The sequence below is a fragment of the Cololabis saira genome, chromosome 15 (assembly GCF_033807715.1).
Source record: "Cololabis saira isolate AMF1-May2022 chromosome 15, fColSai1.1, whole genome shotgun sequence".
NCBI lineage: Eukaryota > Metazoa > Chordata > Actinopteri > Beloniformes > Belonidae > Cololabis > Cololabis saira.
The window spans coordinates 13,303,363-13,329,714 of NC_084601.1; the positions used below are offsets into that span (position 1 = coordinate 13,303,363).

General features: G+C 42.2%; 2 protein-coding genes across 3 annotated transcripts in view; one reads left to right on the top strand and one right to left on the bottom strand.

Moving 5' to 3' along the window:
* The window catches only part of ctnnal1 (catenin (cadherin-associated protein), alpha-like 1), a 58,962-nt gene extending 36,637 nt beyond the window's left edge, over nt 1-22,325 (top strand). For both annotated transcript variants that reach the window (XM_061742630.1, XM_061742629.1), the window contains 17 exons: nt 3,319-3,506; nt 4,206-4,325; nt 5,598-5,687; nt 5,895-6,065; nt 7,719-7,919; nt 10,101-10,187; nt 10,442-10,600; nt 11,517-11,609; nt 12,353-12,503; nt 13,723-13,760; nt 13,848-13,898; nt 14,224-14,378; nt 14,698-14,746; nt 16,192-16,248; nt 17,619-17,738; nt 19,364-19,447; nt 20,789-22,325. In XM_061742630.1, the coding sequence (XP_061598614.1) occupies nt 3,319-3,506; nt 4,206-4,325; nt 5,598-5,687; nt 5,895-6,065; nt 7,719-7,919; nt 10,101-10,187; nt 10,442-10,600; nt 11,517-11,609; nt 12,353-12,503; nt 13,723-13,760; nt 13,848-13,898; nt 14,224-14,378; nt 14,698-14,746; nt 16,192-16,248; nt 17,619-17,738; nt 19,364-19,447; nt 20,789-20,959 (1,985 nt within the window). In that variant the 3' untranslated portion in view covers nt 20,960-22,325. The remainder of the gene's footprint in view (nt 1-3,318; nt 3,507-4,205; nt 4,326-5,597; nt 5,688-5,894; nt 6,066-7,718; nt 7,920-10,100; nt 10,188-10,441; nt 10,601-11,516; nt 11,610-12,352; nt 12,504-13,722; nt 13,761-13,847; nt 13,899-14,223; nt 14,379-14,697; nt 14,747-16,191; nt 16,249-17,618; nt 17,739-19,363; nt 19,448-20,788) is intronic.
* A 234-nt stretch (nt 22,326-22,559) lies between these two features.
* Nucleotides 22,560-25,216, bottom strand: abitram (actin binding transcription modulator). The gene is made up of 6 exons (XM_061741879.1): nt 25,031-25,216; nt 24,833-24,884; nt 24,121-24,250; nt 23,930-24,006; nt 23,768-23,837; nt 22,560-22,798 (listed from the first exon to the last, which is right to left on the bottom strand). The coding sequence occupies exons 1-6, from the start codon at nt 25,110-25,112 to the stop codon at nt 22,667-22,669; spliced, it is 543 nt and encodes a 180-aa protein (XP_061597863.1). The 5' UTR covers nt 25,113-25,216; the 3' UTR covers nt 22,560-22,666.
* Nucleotides 25,217-26,352: the final 1,136 nt, after the last annotated feature.

The following is a 26,352-nucleotide window of genomic DNA, read 5'->3' on the forward strand; positions in this document are numbered from 1 at the left end:
TCCTGGCGGGCCGCATGTGGCCCGCGGGCCGCCAATTGAATATTCCTGCTCTAGGATATAGTTCTAAACAGCCCGCTGTCATCAGTCAGTGTTTTCACTTCTGATAGAAGTCCAGAAGGATCGGAAATATGAGGCTAATAATGAAAATATACTGGCATTCACAACACAGTCAAACACAATCCAACTCCAAATCGATGCGATGATAGAGTGTAATTTACTGTCTATGCCATTCTAGTATGTTTAGCATTGTCATGTCCGGTTAACTCCGATTCGCTAGTCAAGGGCTAGCACTCCACCAATCAGATTGGTCATAGAGACCGACGGCTAATGGCCGATTCTACAAGTTGAATTGGCCAAAATGAACACCGATGGACGACTGCACAGGACACACCAACCCCACTTGAGAAAAAAATGTTATTCCACAAAAGTGTTAGTTGGTTAGCTTCTCTAGTGGCAGCCTAGTGGGTTGCAGTAAACTAGTTAAATTGCGTCTTTCTTCATATCAGTTTGAGATTTTATTCTGAGCTCTTTTTTTCCCCAATTGAATTATGATTATGACTTGGAACATCTTCTAATAATGGTTTGGATGGATTGTCAATATCTGGATTTTTATCATGTAGATGAGTATCCATGACGACGGAAGGCGTTTACAGCTGTAAACAGCCCATTGAGCTTTCCAAAGACCAGCTCATAATCAGCAAATGAAGTAAGAGGAGAGAGAAAATAGAGAAACAAAAAAGAAGAGTTCTGGATGTTACGAAAATAAACAAACTACATAATATCAATAATTGAGCCGGTGATGGTAAAATGTCATGGCGACCCTCTGACCAACCCTCATTTCCAACCACAGTGAGGTGAGGTGGATATAATTATAGCTTGCACAAAGCTGGTCAGAAAGCCTTGTTTTACATTGAATGCAACAAAAATCCAAACTAAGAGCATGTATTTGATGCAAGGCTCTTTTTACTTCCCTGGTGAAATAACAAGGCTTGTCCAACGACCTCTGAGTCAAGTCTGAGTTTTAACTTGTTAACGAAGTTGGCACTGAAACGCAGCCTGTCTGATAAAATCAGTTTGTCAGTGCTGCTTCCTTTAAAGGCCCAGCTAAACCAAACAGGACCTGATATTGACCTATTTCCACCTCCTTTCTGGGCTCTTTCTTCATTTTTCTTCCCCCCATCACATTATTCTCTCTTGTGAGTAAAGTAAATAGATTTGAAAGAAAGACAAAACCCTCTAAGGATGGGCTTGATGTCTGTGAAGATATGTATGAGATTTGACATTGGCATGTTTACCAACTGTGTGCAAGTGTCTTCTAGCGTTAAAAATGGCTCCAGGAAAACATGCCAGTTGCGTTTGGGTCAGGTTGGCATAGTTGCCGTACCACTGTGCTGAATATAGTGCTGTTGTATTTAGTCCTGTGAAGGATGATCTGTACTTGAAGAGTGGCAGAACATTATGTAATAGAGCTGTGTGAACTAAAGTTCTTTCACCTGTCCAAAGTTTCCACGCTGAGAATGCCTCGCAGTGCCCAGAGACCAATCATGTGAAGATGAAAATACTCCCATTTTTCATTGTCAGAAGGTAACTTTAAAAAAAAAAAAAACTTTTCATATTCAGCAGCTCTTTAAATGAAAGAAATGCGAGCGTGAACGTAAATATTAGATTGGGATTGGGGTTTTGATGGGATTGTTGCAGCAACTTGATTTTATTTTCCTTTTTTTTTAGCCGTTCTGTTGTCGATTTCCTGGATTTCATGGCATCATTTTTCCGTTGCATGACCCATTTTCAGCCAAGCTTTAGCTGTTGAACAGATGACTTCAAATCCTGGCCTCGACATAATCGTGTACACGAGAGTTCACGGTCGGCTGAACAACTGCAAGGTGTCGGGGCCCGGAGGGTGCAGGGACAGCTAGCATGAAGCGTCTAAAGACACATGCAGAGTAGTTTTCACTAAACATGTGGCTGTGCATCATGTCCTACTGGTTCAGTATTTTAATAATTGTACGGACATGAACTTTTAACATTTTAAATGCTAACTAAGTCCCATAGAGTCTGAGATTTCTCTGAGTTTAGTGTGAACCTTTAGGTGAACTTCTTGGGGCGTTCACTCCTGGGAAGATGAGCGAAGGTTTTGAATGTTTTATTCATGTGAATAATATTTCTTGCACGCTGCTTCTGCATTTCATCTTAGTTCCTGTGAAAACTGTAATGCACTGGTGAAATATTTAACGGGTTGTTGTTGTTTATTTCTGGTTGTTTTTTTCTTATTTCAAGACTTGATGAGGAATGGATTATTATTTTTGCCATAATTTGTAAAATATTCAGAATTTAAAGCTGTTCCATGTGAGTATGATTGGTCTCCCAGAGGTGAACAATGGTGCTTTTAGGGGACATGAGGAGTTGTAGTCTGATTTACTTATGAAGACGTTTGAGAAATATTACACTCAGCTCAGTGACGGCAAGAACTAGAAAGTGGCCCCCAAGGGCTTTCTTCCTGATCACATCCTGCTGTTTTTTTGGGGTTTTTTCTCTTCTGTGGGGATCCCAAGACACTCCTGTACCAGATGGGATGTGTGAGCCTTCCAGCATGTTCTTGTTCAGCTTGCACAGCCAGGAAAGGACTCCTCTCAGAGAGACTGATGGTTAGAAAGAGATTCACACGGCCTCTCCAAATTACATTTTGCTTCCACAAAAACTGCATTCCATCTGATGTTTTTTTTATGACCTTATTTGACTCTTAATCTTAAAAAAGTTAGCAGGCAAAAAAAAGAGGCTGCTCTTGAATGTAACCCAACTAAGGTTGGAGCACAAGCTTAAATGAACTCAAAAAGCAGAGTGCAAACAGAATTTGTACTGAGCAGGACTTTTTGCTGCTTTTAGTCACTTATTAGACAAGATATACACAAGATATAACTTTGCCTGCCCCCTTTCTGATATTATTTGACTTTTTTTTTCTTATTTGAAGGAATATTTGAAGTCATTTTTTAACCAAATGAGCCTAAACGAAGGAAGTGTAAAAATGGAACGGTAAAAATGCTTCTTTACCACAACTTGCCCTCAGTTTCACCATCAGCTGCTTACCAGTGCATGTGCAAAAGCCATCACTTTCAGAGTTCAGATGCTCGTAAATATTAGTTTCGTGCAGAATTTTGTCACAAAGCAGTGATGATACATGTGTCAGGGGATCAAATAAGTTCACAAAGCGATGCAATGTGGCTTCTAATTGAGTGAAATGTACTCTAAACCAAATTTTCTGGTAATTTCTTTTACATTTCTATGGTCACAAGTACTGTATCCTTCTCTTATCTTTTGCAGGTGATGCCATCGCCCAGCTGACAGACATGGGATCATCCACGACGACCCAGTCGGACGGACGTATCACGGTGTTCAGCGATAGAGCGGCGATGGTGAAAGCAGCCCGCTTGCTCCTGTCCTCCGTCACTAAAGTCCTGGTCCTTGCCGACCGCATCGTCATCAAACAGATCATCACATCCCGCAACAAGGTGAGACGCATCCGCATTGAAACAAAAGCATGCACTTTCTTCCCACTCAGGGTATCTACTCTGAGTTATTTATTTCCTAATAGTCAGGAACTGGCTCTCTGGAAGAGTGGTCCGGATATAATTGAAGTAAGCAGCACTTTTATTGACTGCATGACACAGACTCGTTTGTAACCAGCTACGCTCTGAGACAAACAGAATGATGTAAATGTGGATTTAGGCTGAAAGCAGGGGTTTTAATCATGACTGGTTAGCCTTGTTTGGACAGACAGTCGACAGCCCCATGTTTTCCATTACTGGCAAACGCAATAAGATCTCTTCCTCTTCTTAGTATTTTACCGATAAAAGCCGCTGCTGCCAGCTGAAGTATTCCCAGCAGCTAAATTAGGAGATATATGTAGACTGTTATTAATGAAAATGCAGATTAAGGGCAGCTTAATTTGAGGGCTTTGTTTAGGATTTCATTGAAGGAATTATACCACTTCAAACACTCAATGTTGTACACTGATGTACTGAAATAAAATGTCCACTTTTGCTGGTTTAATTACTTTTCACTTCTTACTTCTATTGCCAGAGTCATTCTTGAAATATTAGTGCAGTAAATGATGTCCTTTGTTTGCAAATACCTTCTGCTGATAATGAAAAATGCCATGCTCCAAAACATATTCACCCTACTTGTCCGACGTTTCTCCCTCACGTCAGGTCCTGGTAACACTTGACCATCTGGAACGAGTCAGCACCTTCCAGGAATTTGTGCAGATTTTCAGCCAGTTTGGCAACGAGATGGTGGAGTTTGCTCACCTCACAGGAGACAGACAGAACGTGAGTAGCGCTTGAAGGAACACTCAAAATGCTCAGATCACTTAGGATATGTCTCAAATAAAAACGTCTCTTCATTTGTGCAACGCCGAAAAACATTTGATTCTGTGTGGATGCTTTCCACCAAACAGCCAATGTCCACAGACAGATGTGTTCAGATGTGAGAGCAGGTGGTGAAATTGGACTTTAAAACCATCCATCCATCCATCCATCCATCCTATCCCAGCTAGTCACAGGCAAGAGGCAGGGGAACACCCTGGACAGGGGGAGAGCACGGGGAGAACATACAAACTCCTAAAACCAGCTAACTCGGAACAAATCAATAACTAAGCATCAAATATTTGCCGACAAAATCTAACTACAAAGGCTTCCATAAGTTTCCCTGCTTTTCCCTTTCTTACATGCACTGAAATGTGTAGATCACCAGTTCCACAAAGTCAGTGTTGATAAGAATGAACCTATCTTTCCAGTCCAGTCTATCTGCAACTTATCAGCCATATTTTTTTTTTTTTTTAGCAGAATGTGCAAAACAAAGTCTGTGCATAAACTTCAGGAAAACCCCTGCAACTTTAGGGCCTCTAACTTTGTGCTGTCAGAGACTGCTAATCCTCCTTTGATGCACGCAGTCAGCCTCGGCAGCTAAAGCGCTTTGCCTGCAGAAGTTGATGTAAAGTGCAGCAGCTGCGATACCAAGACAGAGCGGGTGGAGCATCCCTCTGTCTGAATTTCGTCAGGGATAGAGTTTTGACACGCACGTCACGTTTTCTCCTCATTGCTGGTAATGCTCTCTCTCCTCAGTTGGCTCGCTGCTTTCTATGTCGCATTCACTGCCACTTATGCACTCCCAGGCACACACGAACAGGGGCACATCTTTTTTAGAAATCCCACCATCTTCGTCTGTTTGGGTGGGAGGGACCGAAATAATCACTGATAATCACACTTTGTAATCGATGGCGAAGCGCCCCGGGAGAAGTTCATTCAGCTGCCTTCTGCAAATCCCATATCTGCATTATTCAAACTCTGATTGTGTGTGGAATTTATGCAGAGTGACAAACCGTACCCTCTTTGATATTCTGGTAGTGTTTCTTTGTGACCTATGTAGTTTCATAAGTGTTAAACCTGCAAACAAGTTTGCTATATTTGAGTTTTCCAGCAAAATACTTATTTTATGCTTCATGCCCCTGAAAGCGCGAGTGATAAGAATTTGCAACTTAAGCAAAGCAATCAATTATAATTGGCGCGTGTGTGTGTGTGTGTATGTGTGTGTTTGTGCAGGACTTGAAGGATGAGAAAAAGAAAGCAAGAATGGCAGCGGCCAGAGCAGTGCTGGAGAAGTGCACCATGATGCTCCTCACGGCCTCCAAGGTAAACCGCCGTTAAAAGGGTTATGGATTCTGCCCGTCCTAAAAATGTAAAAACCGTGGTTCAGGTTCCTTTTAATTTTAAGGTTCCCAACGTGCTTGGATCAATATTGACACTCAAGTTGAAGGCAGGTTATTATGAAAGAAGAACGGCTGGGACGGGCAGAGGAGGTTGCGAGCTTTGACATTTCACATTGAATTTCTTCCGCAGACTTGCCTGAGGCACCCGGACTGTGAGTCGGCGAGGATCAACAAAGACGCTGTGTTCCACCGAATGCGCTGTGCCCTGGAGCAGGTCATCGAGATAGTCACTGAGGCGCGGAGCTCTGGGGAGAACAAGGTCCTTCCTGCCAGCGTGTACAACGGTATCAAAGAATTCAAGGTAATTTCAGAAATGACACACGGCGAAGTTGTTGATGCGTCCCACGGTAAAGGCCTCAGATTAATGATGCTTATCTGACGCGTGCTGCTTGGCTATAATGTTAAAGGGCACACATTGTGGAGAAAGTAATTTGAAAAAAACAAACATTTTATTTTGTTAAAGATATCACTTTGATTAGCCCCACCTGAGCCTGACGATACGTCATCCAATGTGACGACCAGATGTGCAGAGGACGATCGCATCACCGAGGCTGATACTAGAAGCAACATAAAAAATTGCCGAGCACTCCCATTACAACTTCCCAGGCTATTTCCACCCGAAGTTTACCACCCACAACTTCAACTTGTTCTGCTTTGGTTCGGATATGAGCTTTTTCTTGCTTAGTCATTAACTCCGAGGCTTCTTTAAAAGTTATACAGTTCAATGAAGAAGGAAAGAGCTTTTAACGCTCCCCGAGTGTTCTGTCTAATGTTTTATAGCCCGACGAGGCACTTAGACATTTGTTATTGAATTCAGCAGCAACACCAATAAAAAAAAAAAAGGAAAAAGAAAAAGGAAAGCAGTTCTGAACATTAAATCTTTAAAAACTGGCACCGGCCTGACATTGACACCCAGGATACATGGAGCTGATACGTGACAACCTGTGCCTGTCTTTAAGACGTATCAGCTGTTTGTTTTCTGAAGGCCGTGCTAAGTATTTGAGCAGAGACGAATGCCTGACTTCTCCTGCTAACCCCGCCAGCGCTCAACAGACGTATAAAGATGGGGCCGACACGACAGCAGCGGTTCTGTCATACTCTGGGATCGTGATCAGAGCGTGTCATCGCAGATGTTTCACGGGGGCCTCAGTTAATCGTGTCAACGTTTGAGAAACGGTAATAAACAATGATGTATGCCTGACAATCTGACGCTCTTCTGCACAACCCATCATGCTGAAGAAGGGCTTTATTTAAATTTATTTACAAACCACGAGCCGTTTTAAAGGTGTCCCTCCTGGATGCAGAATGATCCGTTTTGAATTCAGTGCTTGTTGTAGCTGCAGGTGTAACTCAGGCAATCAGCGCAGAGAAACTGCTTTTTGTCAATTCTATTAATAGAGCTGTGTGAATCACCATTAAGACTGCAACACACTTTCTATTCTACTCTCTTCAGCTTTTTTGCTAAGAGATGAAAGGAATGAACCCCTGGAAGAAAAAAGGACAACAAACTATGAGGGTTTCTTTCTCTGTCAATGAGAGGAAAGATGAAGATGTTACTGTTAATAAATGGCTCAGCAGATTTCAATGCCAGTTTCCTAAGAGCTTTTGTAGCTAGTCATCATACAGCATGTGCTGACCCTTACTTCCCTGAAAAATAGCTCTTTGTTGGTAAAAAAAAGAAAGAAAAAAGTGGGGTAAAACAGGAGAAATGCATTAGCTTTTATGCTGGTGTCCTTAAGATGTTGCTCGCTGAATTTATTTGCATAATTGATGGTACAGCATGAGCCTGAAACTAAATCCCACACATTTTGCTTTTTAATAAGGATGACAAGCCCTGTGACTTTTTAAAGTTTTTTTTCACCTGAAGATCTTTCTTGTTTGTCCGCGAGTTGCTTTTTTTCCCTTGTTCAAATGCTCCTGAAGTCACCAACCTCTTCCCTTTCCCCTCTTGCAGGCAAACGTGGAGTGCCTGCGGGAGAATCTGTATTGTTTAACTCCGCAGAGCCTGAGCGGCCAGCTGGAGGCCCTGGTGGAGCGGACGGAGGACTTCACTGATTCAGCTTACACCAGCCACGAGCAGCGACAGGCCATCCTCGCTCTGTGCCAGCTGGCCCGCCAGGACACCCAGCAGCTGGTTCACGCCTGGGTGGAGGCGGTAGGTTGGAGCGGGTGCAGCCCCGCACACACGCAAACCACACGTAATACATTTCCGTTAAAGGTAGGATAAAGGATTTTTGGATGTCGTCTCGTCTGTTTATATTCGAACTAAACACGGAGCGATGGCTCCTCCGCCCCCCTTTCCTCCAGTCTTTGAGAAAACAAGCACCATCACCAGCATGAACCCGCCCACCCGACTGGAGTGTTTTTTAAGGGGCAGATCTCGGTTTGTTTTTTTCCAGCGTACAGAGCTAGTGCTGTCCACGAAGACGACATATTTTTTCCACTGTGTACTCACATGAAGAACAGCAAGCACATCATGACGAGATATTCACTAAACGTGTTCTTTGTAAGTGATTGTGTAGAATTGCTTACCCTATCTTTAAACCAGGTGACAGAAAATGAATCAGCAGCTATTTCAAGAAATTATGTATTTTTGTTCATTAGTAGAAATATTGTCAGAAACTGAGAAAACAAACAAACAATTTGTGCGTTGCCGGGCACCTTTGGACCCTTATCGGTTGCACCACAAATTGAACATTACAAGCAGTGGTCAGATAGTATTATGTGATGTATTAGAATAGAATAGAAGACTTTATTGATCTCCCAGAGGAGAAATTCAATCGTGCAGCAGCCAAACACACACACGCTCGACGGTTTATACAAAAAATTAAAATAGAAATAACCAATAAATAGCTAAATAATAATAAAAAAAAGAGCAATATGAAATGTAGAAAAATGTGTAATGTACAAGAGAAAAAAATAGTAAACACAAAAAAACTGATATTTACATGTGCAAAAATACGTGAGGTATTAAGTGGGCAAAGGTTATTGCACTTACAAAGAGACAGGTTATTGCACTCGGATGGCTACAGTTTGTTATTATAGAGTCTGATGGCTGTGGGGATGAAGGACCTGCGGTAGCGTTCCTTCTTACTTAAACAGTGTTCGAAATTATACATATTTACAGGAATAAGTCCAAAAATACATCTGGTGGAAAATAAGTACAAACTAACTGCTTAAGCTGTCTGGAGACATATCCTCACGTCCCCAGTTTTGCTTCTTTCCTCACTTTTCGTCTCAGTCCACTAAAGAAATTGTGAAGGTGAAGTTTTTGCTCTTTGTTTAACATCAATCAGCGCCCTAACGGGTTGTTGTGGCAACAGTCTAAGCAGAGAGCCCCAGGCTTGCAGAGAGAGTTAGTCCCTCCAGCATGTCCTGGCGCTGCCTCGGGGTCTTCTCCTGGTTAGACATGACGGGAACATCCACCCACTAGTGATGCATCCTAACCAGATGCCCAAGCCACCTCTACTGAGGCAGATGAGCCTTGCCTTTTGGCTCCGATTTCGCTTCACCGGAACAGACCGTAGAGAGTTTGCATTACTGCAGACGCACTGATTCACCTCGTCCATCTCCTGCTCCAGTCTCCCCTCACCTGTGCATAAGACCCCATGATACTTGAACTGCTCTGCTTGAAGCAGCAGCTCACTTCCAACCAGTTTTCAACTGAGAACCGCGGCCTCAGAGTTGGACCTCTACCTTCTTCACCTCCTCACTCTCATTTCTCACACCTGTTCTGGTGAGAAACCCCCCCCCCCCCCCCCCCCCCCCCCAAAAAAAAAACTGTCTCCTTGGCCTTAAAAAGTGATGGACTCACAAACACAAACCTTTATGTTGCAGCTTTTTCCTCCGTCTGAATTTGTGCCAGTTTGTGCAGCGCATGCAGAGAGCCTGCGGCTGCACAACCGTGCTGCCTCATCTAGTCCTTGTAATTGAAGGTCATGCGGAGACTTGAAAAGAACCGGCGCTGCAGTGTTTACAAACTGGTTGGGAAGAATTTGCAAATATTGTTTCTGCTTTGGCCGGTCTGCGTTTTATATTGTGGTGGGGTTAGCAGAATACAGATTTGTTTTAGCTACAGTTTTATTCTAGCAATTTGGAATGTCGTCGTACAATATTTACATTATGTAATTGGATTTAATCATTTCACTTTACAGGAAATTACAATTATCACCCCTTCACAACATAATTTACCTCAAATATCAGAGACCATGCTGATAAATCACTGATTAACATTCCACTATGGTGTTTTCCAGTCCCTTGTGACACACTTCCAAATAACCATGAGTTAGCATTTAAAACCAATGTTTATTCTCCTCTTCATCTGTCATCGGAGCAGCAGTCCGCCCACGCCAAAGAGCCCGCAGACGACATGGAGGTGGCCATCCTGAAGACCTGCCAGAGCATCACTGACCTGAGACGCGAGGTGAGCTGCAGCAGTCTGTCTCAGAATCTCAATAGATGCGCTCAGTTTCAGACAGAAACGCACAGACGCGACTGCACCGCCTCTCGTGAGCGCTTCACATTACCTGCTGCCGTCTCTGCTGTCGACCCACGACCTCCATTCCCTCCCCTGCCTCCTCAAACTCTACCCGACTTCGTGCCTCTGCTGCTTCTGATTCACCGTCCTCCGTTCTCGTCTCGTTCAGCTGTTCAATCCTTGATTTGTCTCCCCCCCAGCTGCATAAGGTTGCGGTGATCCGGGCCTCGGACCTGCTGAAGGTTCACGGGGAGCAGCTGCCTCTCAGGGCTCTCAAGGCTGCAGGCGCAGAAGGAAACCTGGAGGCAGTGGCCGAGTATTCCCGCACGCTCACCGAGCAAAAGGAGCAGCTGGTTGAGGTGGGTGGGGTTCAGAGGCAGCGAGGAAGCCGGCAGAAGGCTGCCATAATTACATTTGTTACTCCGATTAAAATGTATAGTTAAAGGGAAAGTTCGGTTTTTTACAACCTGGACCTTATTTCTGCCATTTTTTATGGTCCTATACTCACCCAGAGGTGTTTGGTGTCATTTGGAGTCCTTCGGAAGATATTAGGGGTTTTTTTGCGAGCCGCTTCTCCATATAACGGTAGTGAACGGGGCACAGCGGGACACAGACGATGCAGCGTCTAAATAACACATGATTGCCGCGAAACTCTTCATTTCTTTTATGAATCACTAGATCTGCTTCCAGGACCTGTTGTTACATTGTGGCGCTGTCTGTGTAATAAATAAAATAAATAAATCCGTTTGTAAACAAGACCTCTGAACTCATGACGTCATCTCTGTGCGCGCATCGCAGACACAGCTCTGTGTACAGCTGGAGTTCACTACTGTTAGTTTACTGTTAGTTATTTGAAACATGTCTGAATATTTGTCAAATTCTGAGGTTGTGGACGACGACTTTGAATATGATGGACGTCCTTACCGTTTTGAGCCAGAGTATACGGCTGAAGAGCTCACTGAACGGAGGACAGAGTGCGCGCATGTGTTATTTAGACGCTGCATCGTCTGTGTCCCGCTGTGCCCCATGCGCTACCGTTATATGGAGAAGCGGCTCGCAAAAAACCCCCTAATATCTTCCAAAGGACTCCAAATGACACCAAACTTGCCTGGGTGAGTATACGACCATAAAAAATGCCAGAAATAAGGTCCAGGTTGTAAAAAACTAACTTTCCCTTTAAGTTTATATTGATCATTCATTGACTGATATTGGCGAAGCTAGACATTTCTAATGAGTCACATGCGGAACAATACTTCTGTCTGTGCTTCCCTCTAGACGTGCCGACTGTTGTGCCACGTGTCGTGTACGGAGCCGTTGGAGATCACCTGCATACACGCCGAGGAAACCTTCCACGTCATCGGCCCACAGGTGTAGAGAATCCTCCGTCGCCTTGTTGTCCCAGTGACAACAAGCATATTTAAATTTTCATTTCATTTCAGTTGCATTCACTACTTTTATTGTGCACGAATGAACGCAGACTGCTCTTAAAGTGGCCACAAAAATCGATCACGAATATTATTTTACAAAGATTCACTGCAGAGGGAGAGAAAAAAGCAAATGTATTCCCCATCTTTCTCTGAATCTGCTGCACTTGCCATCAACTCAGAATGTCTGCAAATATTTCGTCCACCGAGTCTCCCGTCTCACATCTAATTATATTTGCTCTTGGAAACCATCCGTGCCAGTAATTATCCAGCAGTGTAGAGCGCTCCCGTCTCGCGGTGCTAATGTCAGGCCCGGCACGACTCCCCAGTAATAACTCTGCTCCCGAGTTCAAAGGTCAGCCAATCAATAACGGTGCGGTATGGGCCGCTGGTACCGCTCTGTGTCTGCTCCGGGTAACGCAGGGGTTGCCCAGAGGGTAATTGGCAATTAGATACAACACAGTAGGGGGAGGACGTGAGGGAGTGTGCATGTAGGTGCACTTAACTTGTTTTTTTAACTCATCCTGGTGAAATGTTGTTATCTATAGACAAGACTTGGTTGCAGATGGTCATGCATGAACGATATATTTCATCGCTTGCTTGCATAATTTCCATAATGAGAGAAGGCTCATGCTAATCTAATTTTTTTTTTTTTTTTTTCCCCCCTCTGGCACATTTTTTTCTCAGATAATTTCTGCTGCCCAGACGCTGGCCCTCCACCCGTCCAGTAAGATTGCCAAAGAGAATCTGGAGGTTTTCTGCGAGGCCTGGGAGTCTCAGCTCTGCGACATGGCTCTGCTGCTGAGAGAGATCAACGACGTCTTTGAAGGACGACGAGGTCTGTTTCATCTCTCATTAATGATGCACGTGCTGATGTACAGGAAAACATGCAACACAAGGCGCCGCAAATCCATCCAAGCAGTTGCAGTGTTCCAGTAGGCAGGATCGGTCAGCAAGAGACAAACATTTAATGAATGGATTGGTGGCTGCTCTTAGTTTCAACTCTGACCTGCATGAACGGAGTTTCAGCAGCCTTTGGGTGCGGGCGCTTTAACATGGGACAAAAGACGACCTCCAGCTCATCAGGGAGTGCCTGATGATCATTTTCCTTTTAATTAGAACAGCCCTTAATGCCTCCACAGGTTATTAAGTTATCAGATTATAGCTGATGGTTTCCCAAACTGATTGTGTCTCAGCTTGAAAAGCAAGCGAAGAAACGCTAAGACGAGACTCAATTAATAATCGTATTGTGGAAATTTCAAAAGCACTAATACAAGTTCTAGCTTAAGCAGGGCAGATATTGTGAACATATCCTTTAAATATGACTCGTGGGCTGTGGGAGGTTTTCTTGTAAAGGGACCAGCGTCAGTACCATTGAACACCCGTGTATTCATCCCACTTCTGATTCTTTCTATTCATTATTCATTCATCATTATGGCAGTAACCTGAAGTGTCCAAGTCACGGTCAGCCGCTCTTTCAGTCTCAGTTGTATCCGCCCTGACGGGAAACGAGAAAGAAAAAAACAGGTCCATGCATTTGCTAGTTCTGTGCTTTTTCTTTTCCTCCCTGACATATGGATATATGTGTGTGTGTTTTCAACGCAGCATAGTGTTTAAGATTAAACCTTCAAGAATGTGGTCTTGGCGTGAAATGCGGTAAAGGATTTTTAAGTGCACTTCAGTGGGTGAAGGGATCTGATCCACTGCCCGATTCCCACGATACCAAAACACTTTGTTAAACTGTTTTATAGACAAAGTGCAGAAATCCTTTAATATTTCCTTTTGTTTATTGCTTCTCCCACAAACATGACTTTTGAGTTTAGCATTCTGGTTGTCGGCTGTAACAAACTACTCTGTTTACATTTCTAAATAAAAGTGAGTCAAATGCAGGCGGTGATGAAAGCAAAACAACATCCTTCCTGGCATTACTGAATAACTATAATTGCTACTAAGATTGTTTTGAAGCACTGCAAAATCGCAGCCAGCATTGAACAAAGCATATGATCGTTTTGTTGCACTTGTGAATTCAAATAATCACAATAAACTTCTTTTTCTAGGTGACAAAAAACCCTATTTGTCACTTCCAAGACCTGGGGTGCGTATTGCAGGATCCATCCTCATAAATGCCTCACTGATACGGTGGTTTTAGTCCTTTGATATAAAACTCTCTTTTACCCAACAGAAACATTCAACTAGCCTGAAGACTGCAAAGGCTGTCAAGTTGGATGCAGAGGTAGTGTGCACCACCGACTCGCATCGCTTTCAGCACAATTAATCACGTCACATCTTGTAGCTCGTTCTGGCAGCAGTATATTCATCTCCGGGAAAGTTTGTGTCACTCTTGGAGAACTGAGGGTGTTTTGCCGCAAATGTTGCTCGGCTGCAGGTTTTCACAGTTTCCCATCAAAGGACGAGGGTTTATGCCGATTTATAGGGGTTTGCTAACATTTAAACAAAGGAAAAGCACCCTCTATCCTAATATGCATTTTCCAAAACAACATCTATTACACCTCAGTGTTGCCCAAAGAGGATTAACGTGAGCGTCTCTGTGGGCGCAGGAGCAGACGAGCATGGCCAAGCTGGGTCTTGAGCTCCGCCTGCTGTCGTCAGATGTCGACACGGAGGTGGAAAAATGGGACGAGCAGGAACACGACGTCGTCCGGCAGAGCCAGAGCCTCGCCAGCATGGCCTACAGCATGTACCTGTTCACCAGGTAACCAGACGCTGTGCTCACGCAACAATTTTGCATCTACAGTTTGCGAAACTGTTGCATTCATTTCTGAGCTTAGCATTGTAAAGCCGCTTAAGCATCCACATGAATCTCTTTAGAGGCTTAGTATTAATGAGATTTTCAATCCCCCAGTTATCTGTGTTTACAAGGCAGGTTTGAGGCCTGGATGACGTTGGCATGACGACGAGTTATTCTGACTTTAAGATTGTTACAGTTTGTGTTGATTTGTGTGTAATCAGCAGTAGTTTGTCCCTGTCCATCTTTGTACGGTAACCCATGCTTTTCTTTATTGATTCCCCAGAGGGGAGGGCCTGTTAAAGACGACGCTGGATCTTTTTCATCAGGCTGAGGTTTGAACATCCACATCCGCTAATCTCCGCTGCCCTCCTCCCTTTCTTCTCTTTTCCCTTCCTTTTTACTGAAGCGATGAATGTTTCATCAAACCAAAGATGTACTGCAGCTGGCAGATCCATCGATCGTTCGGTAAATGCTGCTCAGTCATTGCCCCTTTTCCAACCTAACAGGCCGTGACGGGGATTTATCAGCGTGTCGGAATGAGGGCTGGCCGATACGGACAAAAATTAATATCCCGGCATATTTTGCCTGAATCACAATATACCTTTTATGTCCCTGTATTTTCCTGCACACCATGGTCACCTTAAAGCTGAGCCACATTTTACTTGTTTGAAAAACAATAAGTTAAGTAAATAAGTTACTATTATGTAAATAAAATAAAAAACATAAATTAACTTTTAAAATACCTTAACAGCTCCTTTTATCAGAAGTTCACAGCTGTGTATTATTAATGCAATAAAGAAATATGATTTAAATAATTAGGAATTTGAACGAGATTAAAAAGCAAAAATATTCAACTGCAAATATGTACATAAATAAAAACGTCTTTAAAAAAGTGATACATTTAAAAAAGGAATGTCTCTGAAACCGTTCTTACAACATATATAAGTTATACGTTGAATTGTAAACTAAAACTTACAATAAAAAAAAATATTCCTGTGGACATGGATAGATTTGTGATTTATCTCTTAATCCTGATTTATATTTACATTGCAGGGCGCCTGCGCCATCTCTGGCATTTATACTCCTGCGTTATTATTGATGCGCTCGCTGTAATTACACTAACAGCCACTGGGTGGCAGTGTTGGTTCTTTTTCTGCACCACTGAACCACAATGCCGCGATTCCTATTGTTTACTTCTTGTACGTGGCTCAGAAAACAAAACAAAAAATTGAAAATGAAAAAAAAAAATAAATAAATCTACCAATCAAAATGTGCGCACGGTATCATGAATATACATTCAGTATAAATAAATAGATTAAAATGCATGTATATGCTTTAGGTTTTACCAAACTTGGTATTAAGCATTAATATATATGCAGACAAAAATAAATAAATTGGTATAAATAAATATATATATATACCGCCCAGCCGTCGTTGAAACCTTTGAGAGAAGCTTTCCTCTGGACACGTGGGGTGATGGGGCTGCATGAGAGGCCACTGGCACTCAGCTGGGATCATTGCCAGTAATGTGCAGTAATTTGTGGAATCTGTGCCTAAGATGTCAGCCAGGATTTATTTGGTTCGGAAAAAGCAGAGATAAGAGAGGAGGAGGAACACAAGGGGGAAAGATACGGAAGGCAAACAGATAAGAAGAGAATGAGGAAAAAATAACCTCCTTTTTTCCAGTGAAGGTTCAAAGTTCTGCATATTTGCTTGCATTTGTGTGGTTGTTTTTTTTTCTTATTTAAATCTTTTTATGTCGGTACTTTTTGTTCAGGTTCTCTCTGAAGAAGGGCTCCAGCTGTGCTCGTCTCTCCGTACTTTCTCCTCTCAGGTGAATATGACTGAAATGTGATCTCAAAACACACAGTTTAAGGCCAAATAGCAAACAGTGTTCCTAGAACAATAACTGACAAAGATCATGAAGTATTCAAACAAAACAAAAAAAATGTACCGCATACCTGCAAACTTTTCTTTCTTTTTTTAAATAAAAGTATACTATGACACTATGAGCAGCGAGTCTTTTAGAGGCCAGAAGTGAAACTCGGGTGGACGTGTCACCCTGTGGGGTGACAGAGTGAAGGCCCAACCGGATTGGACAAAAACACATATTGTTTAAAAAGAAATTTGCCTTCATTGATGTCATTATTTTTAGAAGGATCACCAGCACACTGATTAGACTCTAGTTAATGACAGTTTAATGATTAGTGGTGGGGGCGAGGGGCTATTTTGTAATACAGAATATATGATTAAAAGCATGTGGTTGCCTCTCTTTTTTAGTTTGATTGACATAAAAAAAAAAAGCCTTGGACCAGAGTTTATTTCAGTTTAAGCAGTGTGAGCTGCTAACCCACTCTATGCACTCCCAAACACGCTGGCACCTGTGCCCACACCCGCTCTACGCCTTTCAATCCTTCACGCATCCATATCACCCTTTCTGGCATGCCATGCTCTTCGGTCTGCCTTATAAATCACACAGCGAGAGCAGGAAATTAAGCCTGTCACACACCTCTTTTCCTCTCAAGAGCTGATATCCAGCAAACAAACAGCCTCAGCTCCTTCCTTCCTTCCTTCCTTCCTCCTTCTCTCACCAGCTCCTTCCCCAGGTCCTCCAAGTTTAATTAAACAGCTCTTTTTGACAGCCTTTAACGACTGCCATTTGTCACTGCTGTGTCTGTGTGCGCACATGTACACGTGTGGAGTGGGATGGCGTGTGTGTGTGCAACTGCAGCCGCCCAGAACTAATTTATAATCAGGAGGCTCAGCTCTTCAACTTGGCTTGCGCTTTCTGATTAATTACATCAAACATGGGGGTGCTAATGGGGTTCCTGTTATAGTTCTCGGGAACCAAACATGCCGACGGCACACCTGTGATTACTCATCGTTTTGTGTACTTTTGTTGGTCACTCGTCTGAATGAAACGCTTTCGGATGCCGGAGCAACGACGGTGTCTCGGTGAAGTAGATTGATGTCTCCTGTAACTGGGATCCAGAGATTAACTCCTCTTGTTAACAGCTCCAGCAGCGGTTCAGGGCTCCTGCTGATGGGGCATCAGGAACCTGCTTTTATGGTGCTTGTTTGACAGCAGCAGAAAATCTACACATATTAACCCTGTCAGCTTAAAAAAAAAAGAGAGAACAAAAACCCTTTGTAGTTCTGAATCACATCTCTCCCTCTCTCTCCATCTTGTTCTCACTGTTCCAGCTGGTTGATGAGGAAAAGTCTGTGGTGGTGACAGAAATGGAGAAGTTGGTGGCGTTGTGCCAGCAGCTGCAGATGGGTGCCAAGACTCCTGTACAGGGCAAGACTGCCACCTTTCAGAAGGTACCTTTACTACACCGTAGTCTCTGATCTGTACACATTACCGTCACACACAGGTGCATGAAAGTAAAGCCTTGTGGACAACAGGGCACGACTGACACCTGAGGACACAGTCGTCTGTTTCTGAATGATATGTAACTAACTGCAACATGTAACGCAGGGAGCTGGATTAATGAATGTCTATGAGGAATTAATGAGCATCTGGAGTAGTGATTAGCTGCCTGAGGTCAGCCTGAACCAAAAGGGATGGGTTTTAATCAAAAGAAAAGATCGGGGGTCCTACTGATTAATGAGCAGCCTCCGTCCGCCTATCATTATGTTCAATTCATCGTTGCTCAGTAATGGTCGAGTGTTTGTCTGACATGGGGCTGCTAGGACACCTATAATAAGATACTATCCTCAATACACTCAGAGATTATGGTTTTTATCAGTACATACAGACAGTTTTATACCTTATACTTACAGGACTGTCTCAGAAAATTTGAATATTGTGATAAAGTTCTTTATTTTCTGTAATGCAATTAATAAAACAAAAATGTCATACATTCTGGATTCATTACAAATCAACTGAAATATTGCAAGCCTTTTATTATTTTAATATTGCTGATTATGGCTTACAGTTTAAGATTAAGATTCCCAGAATATTCTTATTTTTTGAGATAGGATATTTGAGTTTTCTTAAGCTGTAAGTCATGATCAGCAATATTAAAATAATAAAAGGCTTGCAATATTTCAGTTGATTTGTAATGAATCCAGAATGTATGACATTTTTGTTTTTGTAATTGCATTACAGAAAATCACAATATTCAAATTTTCTGAGACAGTCGTGTATACTTTTTTACCCTTAAAACTTTCATGAGTGTAATCTGAAGAAGTACTGTATTGATTTTATGACCAAAATGATCTCATCCTCCACGCTTCTTCAGCTCTACTGACGTCCTTCATTAGATCTTAATAAGTCAGCACACACCTGCCTGCATGGAGGCTGAGGGGTGAGTGGGTAAGTCGGACGGAAAACCAAAAGAAGACGAGGCGAATGGCAATGATCAGCGAGACTCAAGAATAACTGTGTGGATCTGAAAGAAGCACCATCACAGCTGTAGTCCATCGATCAGACCTGCGCTTGAGTGGTCAGAGAAGCTGTGGTTCATTAATATTTCAGTCTTTGACGTTGGGATAAAGTCTTGTCAGAGGTCAGAAGTTTGAAAAAGATGAGCTGAAGAAAGGCAGTGACTAGTGCATGCAGGAATGACTTGGAGAAGCTATGACGGTCTTGCAGAGACTCGGCCTGAGGCCAAGTACAGCATCCCTGGAGATGTGATGTTCCCTGTCAAGCCCGGGTGAGAGGAAGCCTGGAAGATGCTTCCGGAGGACAGATGGACCAAACCAGAGACTGTCATGCTGTCAAAGGGGTTTTTAAACCATTATCGATGATGGAGAAAGATGAGGAAATAAATGAACAAATTAAATTTTAAGATGAGTCGTAAAAATAACAAAAAACTGGAAACTTTAAAATATGTGGAAAAAACAATATCCAGTGAATGGTTTTCTGCTGGTCTGTATCCAGTGTGTCTCACTGCTCTGATCTTTGTTAGATAGTGATGAATAATCTATTTCTTTGCCTGTAGGTGGACTCGTGCATTCAGACAGGCAGAAACCTGTTGACGGTGGTCCTCTCCGTCCTCCCGCTCTGCAACAAGCTCAACAGAAAGGTGATGTCCGCTAAACTGCATGCAAAACTCACTGGCTTTCAAAAATAATCTCCAAACATGGCCCAGCGACTCCCGGGTGGTGGTGCTGTCATTTTGGCTGATTTAAAGGGGACCTATTATGAAAAACACGTTTTTTTCTTGCATTAACCAGTATAAAGTGGTCTCCCCTCAGCCTGCTAACTCAGAGAAAAGCAACCAAATTCTGCAGTGTCTGTACAGCCGCCCGGATGAGCCGTCCAGTGTGATGTAAATTTCTATGAGCCGTTCAGATTCTGCACATTTTCGTTACGTAACCAAAATGCAAACCACGCCCACAACTATAAAACCGTGTAACTGCATGCGAGCGTCCGACTATCGTAGCACTGCGTGACATCGGACGCTCTCTGTCCATCTCCCTCCAGCAGCTGCCACTTTATTGAGGTTTTTGTAGTGAAATGAGGAGGTATCATAGAGATAACTTCTCATTTCAACTAACTGGATCAGCCGTTCCTCATCTGTGACTGTTTCCTACAGCGCTTTCACCCGGCTTTCAACGCGAGCGGTAGGAAGAAAATAGAAGCAGGGCGTCCTACAAATGTTCAGCTCAAAACGGTGCCGCGTCGTGCTGCGGCTAGTTAGGACAGTCCAATAGAAAATAAAGCAAATGGATGGAATTGATTTTGTCGCTGACGCTTGCTCGCATCGTATGCAGTTAGGACACATTTCACCCAGAAGGGGAAGGTGGCTCAGTTGGTAGAGCGTTCGCCCATGAACCTGAAGGTCAGTGGTTCGAACCCTAGTTCCACCTGTGTCCACCAAAGTGTCCTTGGGCAAGACACTGAATCCCCCGGTTGCTCCCGGTTGTCAGGCCAGCGCCGTTGTATGGCAGCTCCGGCGACAACCGGTGTGTGAATGTGTGTGTGGGTGAATGTCTGCAGTGTAAAGCGCTTTGGGGCTGTAGGAGTACAGCTGGAAAGCGCTATATAAGTGTAAGCTATTTACCATTTAAGCCATTTACAGTGTAACCCCGCCGGCCGGAGCTTCCGCCATTTTTTTCGTAGCGGTGTATGGCGTCATTCAGGCAGCCAATCAGCACAGTGCCTCATTATCATAGCCCTGCCCACTCAGAATCCTGCATAGATAATGAGAGACTGTAATGATAAAGACATGGCTCAGAGGCTGAATTTCTAATTTATTTAGCAAAAACAATCAAGAGCTTGTTTTTAAATCAAATCAAATCAAACTTTATTTATATAGCACTTCTCATACACATAATGCTACACAAAGTGCTTAACATAAAACAAATAAACATAAAACTTATTAATTAATTTTTGTTTTTTTCACTATTCTGTGTTTTTGCAGGTCAAGTCAGAGAGGAGTAGTCTGACTTCTCCACAGGACTGGAAAGAAAGGCAGGACGCATCCCCGCCTGTCAAAGAAGAGGGGGCTCTCAATAGCAAGAACAGCAACGGCTTCGGTGTCAAATCCTTGGAGCAGCACATGGCCAGTATCAACCTCCTGGAGAGCAAATAATCCAGGAAACAGACTCCGCGTTTGTCCTCTATTCTTGTCAGAGCAGCACAAAGCCATCCTCACCTCTGTGGAGCTATATACTGTATTTAATCCAGGAAACACTCCCCTCATCCCCAATGAACCCACCACAGAGTGGAGCAGTAGCTCTGGGGCTGAAGATGGTTGTCTTTGGGTCAGCATGAGTTTGTATTTGCAGTTGGGCTGATGTTTGCAAGATTAAACCCCAATCTGAGCTCTGTCTACCCAGTGGGAGTTTAACTCCGAGTTAGGTTGTCATTTGATGCATCAGTTCCACCGTAGTCCACACGGTGGAGACAATCAGCCAATGCAAGCAATGAGTTTTCCAGAGAAAATGAGGTCTGGCTTAAACCTGATCTGGGAGTCACTTTTATCTCTTCTCTTGCAGATGAATTGATTAAACGATGAGAAATCTGGAGAAAGCTCCACTTCATGCTCAGCCAAACATCTGTCTTCACTATGTGCCTCTGTGTTTGTCATGTGGCGTACCGTAAACGTGTTGCACAGGTAACAAAAACAAACCACCCTGCATGATGCCATCACCACCAGAACCCTTGAGCCTTGTGCAGTAGAAGACTTGTAATGTTAACTTTTATGTAGTTATAGACACACTGGTAGCATCCTGTAACCATCATCTCACGTGACTGTAGTATTTTAGAAGTCTACCTGACATCATTGTTGTCAAATTGCTACTGCATTTACTATAAAACATTCCCCATGTGCCATTTTAACAGGTTGTGCAAAAAAGAAAGTGTATTTAAAGCCAAATATGATTGTCTCATGAAGACTCAGATCTTCATCTCCTTACTTGTATGAAATGGACTGTCATCCAGTGTTCGACGCTGGAGGTGTTTTTATTTAAGCCTGTTGTAAAAGCAGTTTTTGATTGATGAAAACGTCATTATGATGTTCTTGGGAGGTCAGGGCCTTATTTTATGGCATTTTAAGTATTACTTAATCATAGTTTGTCACAAAGACAATGAAAGCTAATTCCAAACTGGCACCTGCAATCTGAAAATGTTCTCGTTATGAAGACTTTTGTCATGAAGCTGCTGAACTGGCCCATCTGTAATGAATATTTTTGAATATACAATATGGTACTTGAAGCATAGTCAGTACATGTATCCCAAGATAAAGACTTTGGTACGTGGCGGGGGGGTTGAGAATGACTGAAATGTATAACGTACAGTAAACTTGTATGTATGTATGCACTGTGTGAGAATAGCTAAGAATGCTGGGTATTGTAGCGGCACCGCAGATGTCAAGAAATCCTAGATCTAGTTTTGGACCACCTATTCTTTTGACAACTGTTACGGTTAATAAAAGTGAGGAAAAAAAATAAACAATATTTTTCTTAAATTGTTGTCAAACTTTTCTTTAATATTCAGAAAAAATATTTACAACATAATGTAGATTTTCTTTTCCTGTATTGACACCCAAATGCAATGTTACATGCCTTTCTCTTCTATAACAAAAAAAAAAAAAAAGGCAACACCATAGATGGCAATTTAACACAGAAGTTTATACACAGAAAATCAACATAACCTAAAAGGCACAGTCCATATTTTACTTAAAAAAAAAAAAAAAAAAAAAAAAAAAAAGTCTTACCACTGACTTCATGTACATTTCTACAATTTTTCAGTCTTGAACCAGTTTGTTGAAAGTCTGTACAGTTGAGGCTTGACAGCGTCAAGAGGGTTCTGACTGGCCACGTTTTGAAACGACACCCTCAAACTCCTCTCTGCTCAGCAGACTTTCCGTTATGCTCTTGCTCTCCTCAAACTTTGGTAGGATGACAGCGATGTATCCTTCAGTTGAAGGCTGTTCAGAGTTGACAGACATCACTATTAAGTCAGGATCAAGTTAAACTTACACAACCCCAACCAATATGACTGTTTCAGAAACACAAACAGATGTGCAGCTAAGCCAAGAAGTATTTGAACAGTTTTGGTGATTTTGCCTTTATACACCAGTGGATTTTGAATATAACAGTCATTAAAGAAAACAAACAAAAAGTACTCAAAATAATTGGGACAACTGACTGAAAATAAATTAACCTGCCGGGTGTGATCCAATCCTTTATTCAAGACACATGAAGCAGATAAAAGGCCTGGAGTTGATAAGGATTGCATTTGGGGGCTCAAGCAAGTGGTCAATGTTAGGCTGAAAAATCAAATGTATAAGAGAAATGATAAAAAACTTAACTGGCCCAATCAAGTTAGGTATATTCTTAAAAAAATGAAAGCTAAAAATCAACTAAAGTGAAAGATGCAGGTCAGCGGCCCTCAAGGAGCAGGATTGAGCAACACTGCAACAGAGCATGCTTATCAGCTACCGGTGAGAAACCAGAAAGGCTCAACGCATACAGAAACTAACGGCAGATGCAGTGAAGGCCTGGCCGAGCCTCTTCATGGAGGAAACTCAAAGTGTGGCGATGTGTACGGTCTCCAGAGTTCAGGCAGTAAAGTAGTTTGCCTAAAAAAGCCTGTGGTTTCAAAATAACAAATCACATATATTGCAAAACCTCTTTAGGTAAAGCTGAAATGCTACTTTGGTAGTGTAAAAAGGCAAAATCATTAAAACATTTATACTTAAATATACTTTTATGCCAAACTGCAGATGAGTTTTAAGTATGTTTTGACAAAAAATAAATAAAAATCAAAGCTATGCAAATTATGACAGTAGATGCTTCAGTACAGTAGACATTTTCAAATTAACATTTTAAATATACGCATTTAGAGGTGTACATATCAATGATGATACTGCGATCAAAAGACAAAAGTCATTTACCTTTTCTAGCAAGAGATTTGGTGTTTCTAAAATATTCTCATTGACCTCCAGCAGACGGCCCCGGATGCAGCTAAAACAATTATTTGTGTGAGTGATCATGGCATACAATAATGTGGAAAGTAAATGCATATTGATTAAAAAAAGGAAAAACAAAAGTCTCACCTGTACACTGTATATTCAGTTTCATCTGAGCATGTTATTCTACACAAGGGTGCAAAATCAGTAAGGAACTGGCCCCCCTGTCATTGGGAGAGAAGAAATAGAATCCTAAATCTTGAAAATTGATTACACAAATAAAACCTGAAAAATAAACCTTTACACACAGACAAACATCCAGAGAGTCGTCATATTACCCGCTTGGACTTCCCAGACACTTTATTATTCAAGCGACTGCAGTGGTCACTGATCTGGTAATTTATGCTTTTGATTCTGCGCCCGTTCTGAAGAACTGGGTGGGTCTCAGCTAAAGTGAGAACGCATATTCTGGAAAGAGAAAATAAGACTTTTGCAGGTCTACATAGCACACCGATATCGATAAACAAAGTTACGTGACTAAAGCAAGTGTGGAATTAAAATAACTTTAATAATCAGGAAAAATGATCAAATAAATGCACTGAAAAAGGAATGATATCAATACCCCTATTTACAGAAACACTCAGTAGACTACTCTTTATTGAAAATTAAAATAAGAAAGTTTGTTTCAGATCATAATATCACAAGCATTTGGAGAGCAAGTAAAGCTAGCCTTGCAAACTCCAAGAAAAACTTAAAACACTTATTTGATTCAATCATGTTCAGTATTTTAATCATTGAGAAATGAGTATCCAATGTTTGACATATAAATATGTGGACAGTGTAAGTGAGTTTGGGTGGAATTAACCATGAGAAAAGCAATTTACATAATATTTGTGCACAGGAAAAATACGGAAAAACTCTGCAATACTAATGAAATGACACACACTAAGTCACTAACACTCAGACTGCATCTTATGTGAGGGAGTATTTATTAAATGCATGCTTAACTTCCTTTAGTAATATGAATATGTTGTAATTATCACCAGTTACCTGTTTGAATGTTGCAGTATGCAGTGATCCTCACACGGTTTCCCCTTCATATCTAAACAAAACGATGACAACAGGATGTAATTAACTTACGACAACTAGAAAAAATAAACAAGTTATAAATATTTACTGTTGTCCCCCCCCATAGTAGCATCTTTAGCTTAGCTTATGCACTGAACACAGATGTCACTGTTCTCTTACCGGCTCTGTACCACCGCGTGTAGTAGCGGTCGATAACTGATGGGGCCTTTGTGTCCGTGTCTTCCTGCTTCGTGGTGTCCATGTAGAGCGTTTAAGCTGCATTAAAACCCCCAGAAAACAGATGTAAACACTTTAATACAACACACGCCACTTTGTTTTACGGACAGCAAATCGCGTGGAACTGAACGGTCCGTCGTTTGAATATTTCCGATGGAATACTCCGATGTAAGTAGTTCCGCCAGACCCCGTGTGATTTTACATTTTAATTAATCTTGGAGATAAAAGCAGCTTTCGCTTTATGCTTTTGGATTTTGTGGTCAGTTCAAGTTCTTGCAGTTTTGTTTTATTTAAAATCATTTTGGATCACATTGACACAAGTTAATAATGATTTCTTCTTCTTGACAATGTTTGTCCTTACTTACAGTGGCCTTTCATACCCCTGTTTTCATCAACTCACTGTAAGTCGGTCACTTATCTATTATACCTATTTATTTTCTCAAGAGCGCATAACTCCTTATTTAAACAGAATGCAACATTTTGCATGCAAGCTATGGCTCAACAATTTCATACATAAATAATTATAATAATTAAAGCTGCAAGCAGCGATGAACGGGCCCTTGCACGTGCAATTTTCATCAATAAAGATCAATGACTCAAAACCGAGTCAGATGACACCACCCACGACTCTCTATGTCAAACCATTCAAAAGTTATGGTAGAAAATAGGAACTATCACATATCGACCAATCAGAAAAAGGGGCGGAGCTAATTCATGCCAATGAAGGTCAAGTACTCAAAACCGAGTCCGATGACACCGCCCACATGTCTTTATCACAACTCAAAAGTTATGGCAGAGAATAGGAACTATCAAATATGGACCAATCAGATGAAGGGGGGGCGCGCTTTTTGGCGTAGACGCCAAAACTGTTAGGAATCGGGCGGGCAAGGTTTTCTTCCCCAACCCGGTTGGTGCTGATTGGCACTCTGAGCGCACACCTGCAGCTCGTCAGCCTCATCAGGAGGAGAGCTTAAAGAGCGGGGGCTGCGAGTTGTTGGGTGTGGGTTTGTCTTGTAACATTGGTTAACTTTGGAAGGCGATTAGTTAGTGGTTTACTTATGTTCTGAGCCTGTTTATTTTCCAATTCCTGTGAGGAGGGTTTTTGTGTTCTTTTTTGAAGTGAGGTTTTTTGTCGTTCCACTTTCTGTGGATTACCTGTGGGGGTTCTTTGGTTCAGAATTAAACCACGCCGTGATTTTTGGCTAAAATTACTCCTGTTTTGTGTCGTGCAATTGGGTTCGAAGAAAACTATCCCTAACATTACA